The 14,589-nt window shown below is 40.6% G+C and overlaps 1 protein-coding gene across 1 annotated transcript in view; it reads right to left on the bottom strand.

The window, feature by feature from the left end:
• The window catches only part of KRIT1 (KRIT1 ankyrin repeat containing), a 772,078-nt gene that overhangs the window by 549,943 nt on the left and 207,546 nt on the right, over nt 1-14,589 (bottom strand). The window contains 1 exon segment of the mRNA XM_044066350.1: nt 5,671-5,827. Coding sequence (XP_043922285.1) covers nt 5,671-5,827 — 157 coding nt within the window.

Genomic DNA, 14,589 nt, shown 5'->3' on the forward strand with positions numbered 1-14,589 from the left:
CCCCACCATGCCCCAGGATTCCCACTCCTCATTTCTTGATACACTGGAAAATATTAGGATACAACCTAACACCCTAATAATGGGAGATTTCAACCACCCCACCATTAACTGGGAAAAACTACTCGTGTACCAACTCTTGTGCTCAACGTTTTCTGGAATTCATAAATTCCAATGCCTTGGATCAACTTATCCACACCCCCACCAGAGGCAGGAATATCCTAGACCTGGTTATTACCAACACAGGCAACCAGTGCTCCACACCAGAGGTCAATTCCTCGTTGGTCAGATCCGACCACAAGCTAATCACCCTAGACATCCACATCCCTCCCCCACCCACATTAGGGAAACCACTGTAAAACATTTCTCCAAAGCCAACGTCACGTTTCTCAGAAGTGGCAAACTTCACGACACCCATGCTGACGGACAACAGAGGTATGACTGCTGAATCATACACAAATGCACTTTATAAGCACTTACACGAGTGCATGGATCGTGCAATCCCTAACAGAACCAAGATGCTATCCTCCAAAAAAAGGAAGCCAATCTGGTGGTCCCCTGCCATAAACAAACTCTATAACAGAAGAAAGAAACTGTTGCAATAAAGAGTAAAATCCCATGATTGGAGGAACTCCCTGGTCAGCCTCAGTAAGAAGCTGAGATCCCCTCATAAAATCCTCCAAAGCTAGTTATGAAAACAAAACTAGCCACTGACTCTAAAGGCAACCACAAAGCATTCTATATCTATGTCAAGAATCTTAATGGCAACACTCAGATCTGCTCTGAGTTACAGCACAATGGCACTAAATATACAGAACCAACTGATATTGCCAACATCCTGGCAGATAGGTTCAGTGCTAACTTTACCTCCCTGTCAACCCCTAAAGGGCCCATCTCTATACCGGAAGAATGCAAAGTTCCTGCAATCATGGCTGCACAGGTAAAAAACACACTCTCCAAAGCCAAGAACACAGCACCCATGGGACCTGACAACATCCCAGACTGCGTTCTACATGAACTACAGAACGAACTGGCACCCCACCTAAGTACCATGTTCAATCATAGCCAGTTACAACGGTGAATAAAAAACAATAAATCCTCAAAGTAAGGAACAAAACAGGAAAATCTTCTTAGTTTCCTTGGATTTTATTAGTCCAAAAAGCGAAAAACCAGTACACAAAAAACATACACGTGTACTGGTTTTTCGCTTTTTGGACTAATAAAATCCAAGGAAACTAAGAAGATTTTCCTGTTTTGTTCCATACTTTGATGTTCAATCATAGCTTCACCTCAGGTTATGAGCCCACTGAATGGTGCACAGCGACAGTTATCCCACTCCAGAAAGGGGGAGCCACCACGGACCCCGGAAACTACTACCCCATTAGCCTGACGAGCCTGGTCTGCAAGGCTATGGAACGTATCATCATGGAACTTATAAACAATGACATTGATAATCTCCAAACTCAGGACCCCATCCAGTTTGGGTTTGTAAAAGGAAGATCATGTCTCCTAAACCTGGTAGACTTCTTTGAAGCGGTCACCAAAGCCGAAGATGAGGGTAAGGTGGTTCACACAGCCTATCTAGATCTCGCCAAAGCTTTCAACACCATTCCCCACTCTGGAATTATAGATAAACTCACTAAACTAGGTATAAATTCCTATGTCACAAGATGGGTTGCCAACTGCCTCACTGACAGAACCCACACTGTGAAAGTAGCAGACTCCAAATCCAACTTCAGACCAGTGACAAGTGGAGTGCCACAGGGTTCAGTCCTGGGTCCTCTCCTGTTTGGTATCTACTTCTCTGAAGTACAGACTAAAACAGAAGGTCTTTGGCTAACTAAGTTCGCAGATGACTGCAAACTAGGATCCATAATCAAAACTCCAAAAGATGTGGACATCCTACAAAAGGGCTTCGCTGAGACAGATGCCTGGTGTCAAAGCTATGTCCTCAAGCTCAGCGCCAAAAAGTGCATTGTCATCCCTTTTGATAAAAACTCTGTGCCCATGAACTACCACATAGGCGGAAGTCTAACTCTGAAAGTGTGATAAGAGACCTTGGGACACAGGTGGACAGTAGTCTCTCCTTTGATAATTACATCGCCACAGTAGTCAGGAAATCCTTCTATGTGGCACATCTCATCACAAAAGGTTTCTCATTCAGGAAAAAAGAGGCAATTGTTCCCCTCTACTTGTCACTCATTAGACCCATTATAGAGTACAATGCCCCTTTTGGTATGTAAATCACAAGACATCTACAACAACTGGAAAGGCCGCAGAAACACCTCACAAAGAGGATTACTGGCATCAAACAGATGCCTTATGCAGACCATCTAAAAAAACTGCAGCTTTATCGCATTTAGCCTACTCAGAGGCGATCTTTGCCTAACACACAAAGCTATGTCAAACCCAGAGCTTTTGGACATGCTCCACTTAAAGAAATCCCAATCCCTTCGAGCTACACGCTGTAGGGACCTAAACCTTGTCACAACAATAACCAGAACATGCTGGAGGGATAGATTCTTGTCCCAAAGACTTCCCATACTCTGGAACAAACTACCTATCTATATCAAACAAAGCTCCTCATTAGCACTCTTCAAGAAAAATCTTAATGACTGGATGGGAGATAGGAAATTCACCCCGGGGATCACTTCTGTGGCTCTGCTCGACAGTGGCACAGGAAAATAATTTTCTTGGGTGGCAAAAGCCAGGGTACCTTTTGGCTAGGCTTATATAGGCCCTAGGGCCAATAGCCTAGTACCTACCTATGAACCTATGAAGTTAAGGTCCCAAGCTGTAGCCAGAGTCCTCCTAAATGGCCTGAGATATCTTTTTTGAACACCTCCTCCTGAACTGAATAGGAAAACAACTGAACTGCAGAGAAAATGTGCAGGTTACATATGGGATTCAAGGACATCTAGACTATCAAAGATGGAAGATTATAAACAATCACTCTGGCTATAATGAAGTTGCAGTCTCAGTTTTGATAAGCATCTTTATTCATGCCAGGCAAAATACTAGGCCCACATGGCTAAAGGCAGAACACTTATGCATTTTATTGGAAGTCTACTGCTGAAAAGCCAGGAAGAAAAAAAAGGATATAGAATTCAGATGGGATGGAGATAAAGCCCTGGAACATGTATATAGGATTACAGGACAGTTAGACTAAGACCTTAAGACCAAGTCTGTGGATCTCCTTAAGTCTTGATAGACAAGAAAACTGTGGTGGTAAGGCAGGGTTAATGCAGGGATTGTATTCTGGGGAGATCTTTTTCATGAACTACAAACTTCTTTTTGCAGTACACCAAATTGTAGGTGGCCAAAGATGCCAATACCTTCATTTGCGATCCTTATTTCTGAGCGAGTCTAAAGAAGAAAACTTTTGCCACCTCTCAGTACTCTCAACACAAGGCTAGACTCCACATTTTTCCCTGCTGGCCCAAACAGCACTATACTACAGGATCTATATACAACTTACTACATACATATAATCCATTTCCCTTTCCAAGGCTTTAAAAAACAAGCAAATCTAAGTCCAGCTTGGGAAATCAATCAAACCAGCAATGGAAAGATATTCAGCTGAACAGATTCAGTCACAGACATATTCCTTCACTGGCTTACACATAGTTTAAGCTTATTCAACAGTAACTTATTAGTCCTGCTAAGCTGATGGGATGGGGTATCAACTCCAATGGCAGCTGTTGGATACATCCTGAAAAAAGGTATATAGATTATCTGACTGCAATCTAGGTATCAACTCCAACACCATGTGCTGGATACAGCGCAAAAAAAAGTGCATATACTATCTGGTTGTAATCTAGTTATGCCCACAAATGTTAAGAATCTGGTGAAAACTAAAAGATCATTTGGGATGGGCAGCTGCACTTCCCTTTACCCTCCCTAGATGAAAAGAATTTTTTGTGAAGCTTGAGTCAAGTCTCCTGCCCCAGCAAACATGAAAATGGGATATGACAAGCTGTTTAACTTACAACACTCATTGCTTTTGGCATTAGAAACAAACGGGTCTAAATCACATAGTCGAAGTTTAATAACTTTGAACATGGAATGTTCGAACCATCCTGTTCAAAGTTAAAAAACTTCAACTATGGATAAAAAACAACAACAAAAAAAAAAAGAAAACAAAATAAACTGTTGTAAGCAGGGGGGCAAGCCCCCCTAAACCTCACACCCCCCCGCTACTTAAATATACCAACTCTGAGATCACACCACATTGAACAAAATGGAAACCTCCCCTTATGGAGATTTCCGTTGAAATGCTTGAACGTCTGCAAATTCAAACCTATGGTCTTGACCATATGAGGTTCGAACTTGCAGAAGTTCGGCTATCTGATAGGAACCCGAAACAAACAGTTACTTTATGTTATTACCTCTTTTTTCCAAGTTATGAATAAAGAACTGCAATACTGGGATCTTACACACAATTACAATATGTTCTTGTATATTTGGGACCATCCTGCCAATGTTCACAATATTAAATTGTGTAGGATTATTTTGTATTATTCCATCACTGTGTTAATTAGTATGGCATGCAGCCTGGCTCTGTTACTTGTGTTTGTTATGAGACTGATACTGTCATTGCTGCATGGAATTTATTATTAATTATACAATGACTGCCCATTAGTATTCAAAAACAAGCACGCCGATTGGCCAGCCCAATCAGCGAGTCCGTTGTAAATCCAAGAATATATCAATGGGAAAAGGTCTGATCGCCTGGACTTTTTCCCATTAGTATATCTAGTAATTTGTTTTACTTTTCTTTTTTTTTAAACCAAAAAGAAAATGGAAGACCTGAAACGAACGAGGGAGTTGGCAGAGAGAGAAATAAGAGGATAATCAAGTATGTTCTGTAAAACTAAAGAAACTTACCCGATTATCCTTTTATTTTGTCTGTCCTGGCTCTTCTGAATGTAAAAATTCTCCCATTTTCTTTCTTTTCTTCAAAATAAATTTAAAAAAAAAAAAAAAAAAGCAACAGAGCTCTTCCTTTCTTTGTTGCTACCTTTGCACAGCACAAATATACTGTGTAAGAGTGGGAACACAAGTCCTATACGCATGCACAGTACATCAAAAAAAGCCCCAGGATACCTGCAAAATGCAGAAGGGCGGCATGGAGGCATTATACAAAGACATTATTTAAGAAAAGTAAGTAATTTGTTTTCTTAAATAATGTCATTGTACAATAGCAATAATCCACGGCTGGGTGTGGGCAATGCTGGATCTACCCATGGTTGGCTTTGTTTGGTCACTTGGGCTTCGCCCACATGACCAAACCACACCAACCATGGGTACCCACACCCAGCCGTGGGTTATTGCTCAAGTAATACACAGTGTTCACTTAAAAAGAAAACACTGTAACCCAGTAACATGACACAACCTACCGAAAAGCAGCATTCTCAAACAGCATATAAGAAGTATTCTATATTAGTTCTATAAAACACTCATGTAGGATGACAACCCACAAGCTATGAGCCTGATTAATAAGGCAGATATATACATGCGATATACATACCTTCCTTAAATGTACCTCTTTTATCATGTTTTATGCAAATTTAACTGCAACAAGTTATCTGATAGCACAGAATTTCACCAAACAAGAACAATGAGTTACAAATCAAAAGTAAATCCTGATAATTACTTAACTAAAACACTTACACGGTCAATCTCAGAGTGGTTCAGAAGAAGCTGCACTACTTCATAATGTCCTCCACCTGCTGCAAAATGGAGAGGAGAGCTAAGCTGCCCATTCAAAAGATTTGGGTTACATTTCCCTTTTTCCAATAGTGTCTTGGTTGCTTCTACTTTTCCATACCTGCAAAAAACAGTAATAAAGCATAATTTATGCTTTGGTTAAAAAAAAAAAAAAAAAATATATATATATATATATATCAGAGAAAAGTACAGGAAATGCAGTAAACAATGATTTACAGACAGACAATTATTTTCTGTATCCTATTTTAGAAGCTGCAGTTTAGGAGGAAATGTCCTCCACCTAGTAGTCAGAGGATCACTGTTTCCATCACTGCCTAAATTAAGGACATACATTTATAAAATTGATGACTCCATTTACATACATGAATCCTTGACAAAGATCATCTGCTTCCAAAAGTAAATGGTACTGAGCCACTCAGCCTACTTGAGTATAAGCTCAATATATTTTCTGACACCTAGACATTCTTATTCTTGCAAGGGACCTTTCCCCAACACATGTCCAGTTTCATTACCTCTCTCTCTCCTCACAAAATACCCATTCTTTAATGTTACCCATTTAAATTCACATACTATATAACTACCCATACTCCCTCTCTCTCTTCAGCCAGTCACATACTTTAACAGGACTATGAACGTATCATAGCTCTTACTGCCACATATTTGTCTAAACTCTAATTCCATGTCTTTTACTTTATGATCCCCTATCTACAGGAATATAATAAGAATGGGACAAAACATTCCTTCTGTAACATAGCCATCAGACATCAGAATTATCACTCTGTATCAAGTGAGTTTTCAGTACAAACCTATTTTATTAATACAATGGACAGCATGTACAAGATGCTGGTTTAGTGTACTCTGAATGGTGATGATTACTCAAAATGTAAAACACAACTTGTTATTGCTGACATCCCGCTTAGTAAGGCTTTCTTACAGTGGGCCAGTTATCAAAGAAGGCCTTGATGCATCTTACTCCAAATACAGCTTCAGAATTTAGTGAGATAGCCAGAAGGGCTGTTACATCGTCATTGGGTGAGGAAGCAGATAAGTCACTACTGAGCATACATCCTCAGAAAAAGTCTCTGAAACAGCATGATGCATCTGAGTAACATCCCAACATGCGACTAGCCAAGCTATTAATAGACTTGATCAATCAGAACAGTTACTCTTTTGTATCTTATTGAGGGAGTTAGTCAATTTTTTGTGCAGCCAGTCTACAATTATATGGCTTTATATGGACTTCCCAGTTTAACAACCTAAATGCTGAACATGTATTTATTTGAAGTCCGACTCTCCCTACCCAGTGGTACAGTCCCTAGCAATAAACTCTTGTAGCATGAGCCACTGTCATTCACCATATCAAGATCAGCTTTCATAGCTCTCAACAACCAAGTCTATATACAAAATAGCTTACATATGGAATATGTTTTTTTTCTAATGACAGAACATTTTCATAAGATGCATTACTTCTCCAACAATAAATCTTCAGGATGTGACAGGGTTCAGATAATAAGGATGTAGTTTTATCATTAATACAAGAAATTAGAAAGTATCACAGGCTTGTCCTCAGTTTTCTGTGTCCATAATTTTTTTTCAGTTTAGAAAAAAAAGATGTCCAGTTGTCTCACAAACCTTAAGTTGATGAAGTGCACACTGATGCATGGAGTCTTGGACACACTGGACATTTAACAATGTTTCAGTGCTAAATGCTGGTAATCTGAAACAGAGAATGGAGTGAACCAGCTCTCACAGGTGGCACCTTTGAAGGTGCAACTTTCACAGCTTCTCTTTGTTCAGAACTCAGTTTTTTCCTCAGTAAAGAAAGTGAAGAAAGTCTCACCTTTAATGCAGTTATTTCAGCCTCTTTCACTAATTCACACTGGGAAGCATTTTCTTTAACTCTCTTATTTTAAGACTGCAGTTGCTCATGCTCCTTACAAAATCTCTCTTCCTCTTCCCTTCAACTAATTTCAGATCTAAGAGGAGTCTTTTTCTTTACTAGAAACCTCTATCCCTTGGAGTTACTGCTTCTAGCGATTTTCCAATTACAGTTAAAACTTCCTCCCTTAATATAAAGGTCTCTGTTACGTCTCTACTACTGGTAGCAGATTTGACTTTTCATTCCTACAGGCCAAAACCAGCAGACAAACTAAGGTCCTTGATACACAAAGGCACTAAAAAGAAACAGTCTCCTGCATTATGAAATGTTTTTGCACCAAACATGCTTAAAAAGCATGCCTCACACACATTAATGCATCTCTGAAACACTAAGAACATACAAAAATTGTAAAATAATTTGAATCAAGGGAACTTGAGCTAAGCATTATCTGAATTCTTAAAACTTTGATGCCAATTTTATACGTATTACAGAACAAATATACATTTTCTATGGTTATGTCCAATTAAATAGTTACAGTTGTGAAAAATCTTAGCATAATGGTAGATGTCCTTCCCTTCACTGTTGCAGTACTCCTTATTATAGTTGCAAAACATGACAATCAAAAATACCATAAAAATTATATTCATAAGCAGTCAAACTGTAAGGAATCTTGCATCACAGATACCAGTCATCCTAAGCAAATATGTGGGTTTGTAGCTTTCTGCAGTATTCAGCTTTATTTATTGACATTTGTTTACCAGGAAAGTCTGACTGTGCCTAATGCACCCGTTTGCAGCAGAGATGCAGGGAGAAAAGCTCCACATTTCAAAATGAAATTTTAAAGAAATAAATATAGCAATGCAACAAAAATGACATCTTCAAAATACTGTATTATACACTGACTTATTACAAGGAGAAATATAAATAAAATTAACAATACAATGAATATTTAAAATGGAGCTTTAGCTTGATCAGTGCACATTCTAACACTCCTTTAGTCACTGGTGTTTACTAAATTTGGCAGAGTTGCCGGGTTGTTTTTCGATTCCCTCCAAGACACATCTCTTTCCTTAATGAGTTGTCAGATACTGACCGCTCTGGATTCTTAGTTTATTCTCTAATGGACTAAGTATATTACAGAATGTGGACACCAAGTTCATGTTTATTACAGATACAATTATGGATAGAGCAGTATTCAGGGAATGATAATGTGATGAATACAAAACTTAGTTAAAATAAAAAAGTCAGTTTGGCTGTAAAAGAGCACAAGTTTAAATTGTAAAGCTCACAATTAGCAAATCAAAGAGGAAACAGTTTCAGGCAGGACGAGTTGAGTAGGTGCAATTTTACTTTTGAAGGATAACGTGGAAAATACAGGACAGGCAGGAGTGGCCTTAGGTCAACTGGCGCCCTAGGCAACAGAACTCCATGTCGCCCCCCACCGTACTACCCAGTGCTCCCATCCTGGTCTACCTACAGCAAATAAATACTGGAAAAACACCCCTGCTAGAGCAGCGCCCTAGGCAGCTGCCTAGTTGGCCTATGCCTAAGGCCGGCTATGAGGACAGGGATCAATTACAGTGTTAATTAAGGCCTGTAGCCAAAGCTATTTTTCAGGTATACATGATAACAGAATATTCAGTACAGCAATGTTACTGGTTGCATTTAGTAACTTCACAGACAAGCTGAATAAGGTTATGTGAGGATGTGAGTCTGTTTAGTTTGGGTCTTAGGAGGCCCATTCAATCAAGATTAAGATCACTAGCCATTACCAGTTTATGATGCCTGGACAGTTCTCAAATTATGTTTACTATAGTTTCCTCTATGGTTATGGAAGATGAAAGGGAATGCGGAGAACAGCAATATTTATCGTGGCATGACTGCCACTCATAATTTGGTCTAATAACCACTTTGGGTTACTATCTGAGGAGGAGTCGCTTCTGAATATAAGTGCAGGAAAAAGATTGGCATCATTCATTTTTTTTTTCAAACGCCTCCCCACAGCTGAGCATCAACTGTCACCAGCTCTGCTTCTCATTCACCGGGTATACTGGACAGCCCCCTTAGCCACCTCCAGGCTCAACCTGACCCATGTCCACGGTCAGTTAGGAGAGCAAAGATGATGGTGCAGTATCATAGTGCTGCTGGGAATTGTATCCTAACCCTCCACCCTGGGCCAGCCTTGCAAACAATGCAATGACTGCTTTCAGTAAGTCCATACTCACTTCAGTGCATACATGACCTCACAACCATGATGCATATTACTTTATAACATGGAGCTCAACAGGCTCTTAATGCTGTTATTGCAGCGCCTAGGCTGCCTCTCTCCCGCCATGATGGGCGAGCTGGCATAGGCTGTTCACTCCCATCCTCCCCACTGGGTCACTTCAGCATCCATGTCGCTAACTGCAAATAGATCAGCCGAGGCATACTAACAGCTTTATCTTTTAGTATCATGGGGCTTGAATTGGACTGGCATTACTAAGTAATAGCAATGAGTCACCACCCTTGCATGAACCTGGCTTACTATCTGAAATAAATCACAATGCCTTTAAAGAAGCAAATATGAGAAAACTCTTTGAGCCAGAATACAGTCAGATCAATTAATTTAAAATTGCATCGAGTGTCTCATAGTTCCAGGTGAGTCCACTTGCTGTTAATGTACTGTGTGTTCAAGTAGCCCAACGAGAGAATTTTTATGGCTCCACCTATGCTTGCTGATCTACCACATGATTGTTATGTTGTGTGTGAAGATATGGACAGTCCATCACCTCACTAAAAATGATGTGCCTTCTCCTCAGTTTTGTTCCACGTACCAACAGTTTTTACTTTCCCAGAATACACCTCCAGAATAAGCCCCCTCCCCCACAAACTATGTCTGAGGAATAAACCAAGGGCATTAAGCTAGAAATGTACCCCTGTGAAACAAAGTAAATTATCTTAATTTTACATATAATATGATTAGTGCACTTTAAACACCCCACCTTAGCAGCCCAAGATCACATTATATTAATTTTAACTTGCTTCTCTTCAGCTGTTCTTGTTAATATAAAGCCTGGGTACGTCATAAGGTAGTAAAAAAAAAGTACTTGCTTTTTTTGCTGTAATGTCTTTACATACTTCACATTTAAAAAAACCTGAATGTACACTATACAAAACTGTAAACCACATACATCATGATAATCTCTATACAAAAATGAGTACAAACAAATATCCATCAATACACATCTTTGTTGTCCATTTTCAATTTTCCTCAACAATTAGCTATAAGATCTGACCTTGGATCTGACTCAGCCACATACACTAGACTCTTGGTTCCAATCACAAGCTCCTCCCTCTACCCATAATGCAACTGTCGAATAGCTGTACCGCAGATTGAGTTTTCTGCCTTATAAACCCTAAACATACAGTCATAAAAGGAAAGTGACAGAGCTGGGGCTCAAACCTGGAACAAAGGCTTTCGCAATATCCACAAGGTCACAACAGAAGATAAAAGGAAAGGGGGGAGGAAGGAGGGGAATGGAGGAAGAACAACAATGGACAACACAGATGCATAGTTATGGTGAGTACAAAACTTAAATATCTGATCGTGTCCTTTTCAATCGCTCCTCAACAACTGGGACAGAGGCCCCAGCTACCCGAATCTTGAGTGGCCCTCATGGAAAGATATTCCAGAGTACTGCACATCCAAAAGAAGCTCTGCTTCTGGATGTCAAATCTAGTTTGTAATGAGCAATAAAGGTATGAAGGTTAGACCAAGTAACTGCTGCAGAAATGTCATCGATGGAAGTTCTAGACCAAAAGGTTGAAGAGGTAATAGAATGTGCTTTGAGAGGTTTTGGTAAAGAGAGGCTTTCCCAAGTATAAACAAAGGGAATGCAACTAGCAATCCATTTGAGAAGGGTAACTTTAGAAACTGGTGACCCGAATCTGTTCAGGGAAAAGGAAACCAAAAAATTGTTCTGACTTTCTGAAATCTTTTGTTTTTTGAAGGTAAAAATGCAGTTGTCTATACACATCTAAAAGTTGCAGCATGTACGGATAAAAGTATCTGTTGGACTGGGGAAGGAAAGCATGGGCTTTCTAGCTATCAATGGAATTGGAGAAACCATGCGGATAGTTTCAGACCTGGAATATTGGAATGTGAAAGAAGATCTGGAATAGAGACCAGTATCCATGGTGAATATCTAAGATGAGACCACAAGAAGGGGAACCACACTTGATGAGGCTAAAAGGGAACAATGAGGAGATACTTTCTGTAAGAATTTCGGAATTAGAGGTAACGGGATAACTGTAAAGGAGACCAGCAAGCCAAATGTGGACTACAACACCTCTTGGTGACTCCCCTTGAGGAGGGATTAGGACAAAGAACCTGCACATATGCTATTGAGGGGAGACGCAAAAAAGTCCCAGCAAGTTGGACTCAACAGCAGAAAATGTTCTCTGCTACTGACTAATTGAGAGACCACTTGTGAGGCATTAAAAGTGATCTGTTGAGTCTGTCTGCTAAAACACTGGACTTCTCATATGTGTAATGCTATTGAAAAGTGGATGAAAGATCTCCCACTGCCACACACTAATTGCTTCTCAACAAAGGGGGTAAGAATGGGTTTCCCCCAGTTTGTTGATGTACCAAACCAAAGTCAAGTTGTTGGTTTGTATCGCAAAGGTCCCCAGAAGAAGAAACTCTTGAAAGGCCTGCAATGCTAGTAGGACCACTCTCCCCTCTAAAATATTGATATATGAATTTAGTCTCTTTGGGGGAGCCTACCTGCCTTGGACTGCTCAACCCAAAAAATGCCCCTAACCCCATTTGGGAGGCATCCATGGTCACCATAGCCATTGGAGGGGAAAAATAAAGAGATGGCCTAGGGAAACTTCATCCAACTGAATCCACCAACAAAGATGATCCTTGGAGACTTCAGTGAGTTTGACTGAAAAGGACAGAGGATAATCCAGAATTGACCAATGAACAGCCACAGTCAATGAAGAATGCACATATAACTAAGGTTATGGCTGCTGCCATCAACCCTAAAACTTAAAGGACTAGTCTGGCAGGGGAGAAGGGTGAACAAGAATTTGCTGCACCTGAAACCTTATTAAGTCTACACGATGTGAAGGAAGAGAGTCTATCTGACTTATTGTGCTCCATAGGGCATCTATGAATTCCAGGCTCTGAACAGGCTGCAGTTGAGATTTGCAGGTGTTGAGTGAGATGCCCAACGATTGACATAGCTGGAGCAAATAGTCCCTGGACTGCTCTAGGAGCCACTTGGTTGTGGTGGTGAGGAACAAGTCGTCTAGACATAGAAACTCGGAATCCCAGCAGTCTCAGGTGAGCGGCTGCCACTACCATACACTTGGAAAGCACCCTGACGGCTGTGGTGAGATGAAAGGGCAGGGCTCTGTACTGACAGTGACTGGTTCCAGCTGAAAGCGCAGAAATCTTCGGGATTGTCTGTTCATCTTAATGCAACAGTATGCATCCTGAAGACCGACTAAGCACATCCAATAGTTCTTGCATAAAAAAATGGCAGAACGGACTGAGCTACGACCATTTGGAACTTTGACTTCTTCATAAATTGACTCAGTTTGCTTAGATCCACAATTGGTCTTAGGTCCCAGATCTTTTTTGATTAAGTTCCAAATCCCTTCTGGTCTGGTAGGACCTATTGGATGACTGTCTAGCAGCTTTTGAATTTCCTTAGCTGCAGCTTCACTCTGACTGGGTGGTACATCAAGAACAATCAAAGAACATCAAGAATCAACATCCAGAGCTGGTTTTGCCACTGCAGCCTTGCAGAGCCTTATAGCTGGTCCTAATTCTATTTAAATTCCTCCTCCCAACCTTAGCTTTGGGAATCTACCCAGTGTACTGACTGCAACAGTGAAACAGGATGAACATAGTACAGTTGTGTACACTTAACATAAATGTAGATGTTCGAGTGTATTCACTGTTGCAGTCCTGATTACCCTCCCTCCCTCCCTCCAGCCCCCTTTCTTCTTTTGGCTATACCTCTGCTCTCACTTACTATGCTCAAAAAGCTTTTTGGTGTATTTGCTTTTTTGTTGGAGGTATATCCTTGTATTATTGATTTAATTGCTTCCCATTAGGGGGGCACCTGACATCTGGGGCAAGAAAAACTGATGTAATGGCATCAGCTGCATGTTTTATACCCATGACGACCTGACGTCATGGAAGAAGGGACAGCAACTGATGCAGGACCCAAGACTCTGTTAATCAGGCCAACTGAGGGCTACTGCAAGCAGATAACCCAAATGTAATGACTGCAACAGTGAAACACGAAGAACATCCCTTGCTTTGTGGGCCTCTTTTACTGCAAGGATGTAATCTTCCATTGAACTCTCCCCTCCGTCTCTGAAGGGGTTTATCCCAACATGAATCCTGAAAATGACCCTAAGACTCACGGAACCACATTTTCTTGCCTCCTCTTTGATTCCTGGAAAAAGATCATTGAGGGGTAGAAAAGCATATCTCTATGGCATATAGGGTCTTTTGATTCTGTTCACTCTGGGAAAGAGTTTCCTTTATAGTAGGACCAAACAAAGATGTCTCATCAAAAACAGCATAGATGAAAGAAGATTTGAAAGGCACTGCAAAGCCATGTAGATGCATCCAGGCGCGTCTCCTAATGGTTATGCCTGAACCGGCTGCCCAATGAGCTATCCTCTGAAGCATGGGATGTTAACCTCATGAACACATTGGAGATGGATAATAGAGTGGCCAGCTGTGAAGAGGACCTCTTGTATTCCTCCACAGACATGGACTCAGAGAGGGATTTGGAGAGTTCTTTAGAGCACTTCACAACACTATAGTGAGATTTGACTAAGTAATTCACGGACCTGAAGGTACCGGTCACTGAAGCAAAACTGTGCTTTCCAAACCTGTCCAACATCCTGGACTCTAATGTTAGGGATATGGACTGAGGAGCTCTACTCCACTAGCTCCTTCTTAGTGACTG

The sequence above is a fragment of the Protopterus annectens genome, chromosome 3.part1, assembly GCF_019279795.1.
Source record: "Protopterus annectens isolate FY-2018-M chromosome 3.part1, PAN1.0, whole genome shotgun sequence".
Lineage (NCBI taxonomy): Eukaryota > Metazoa > Chordata > Ceratodontiformes > Protopteridae > Protopterus > Protopterus annectens.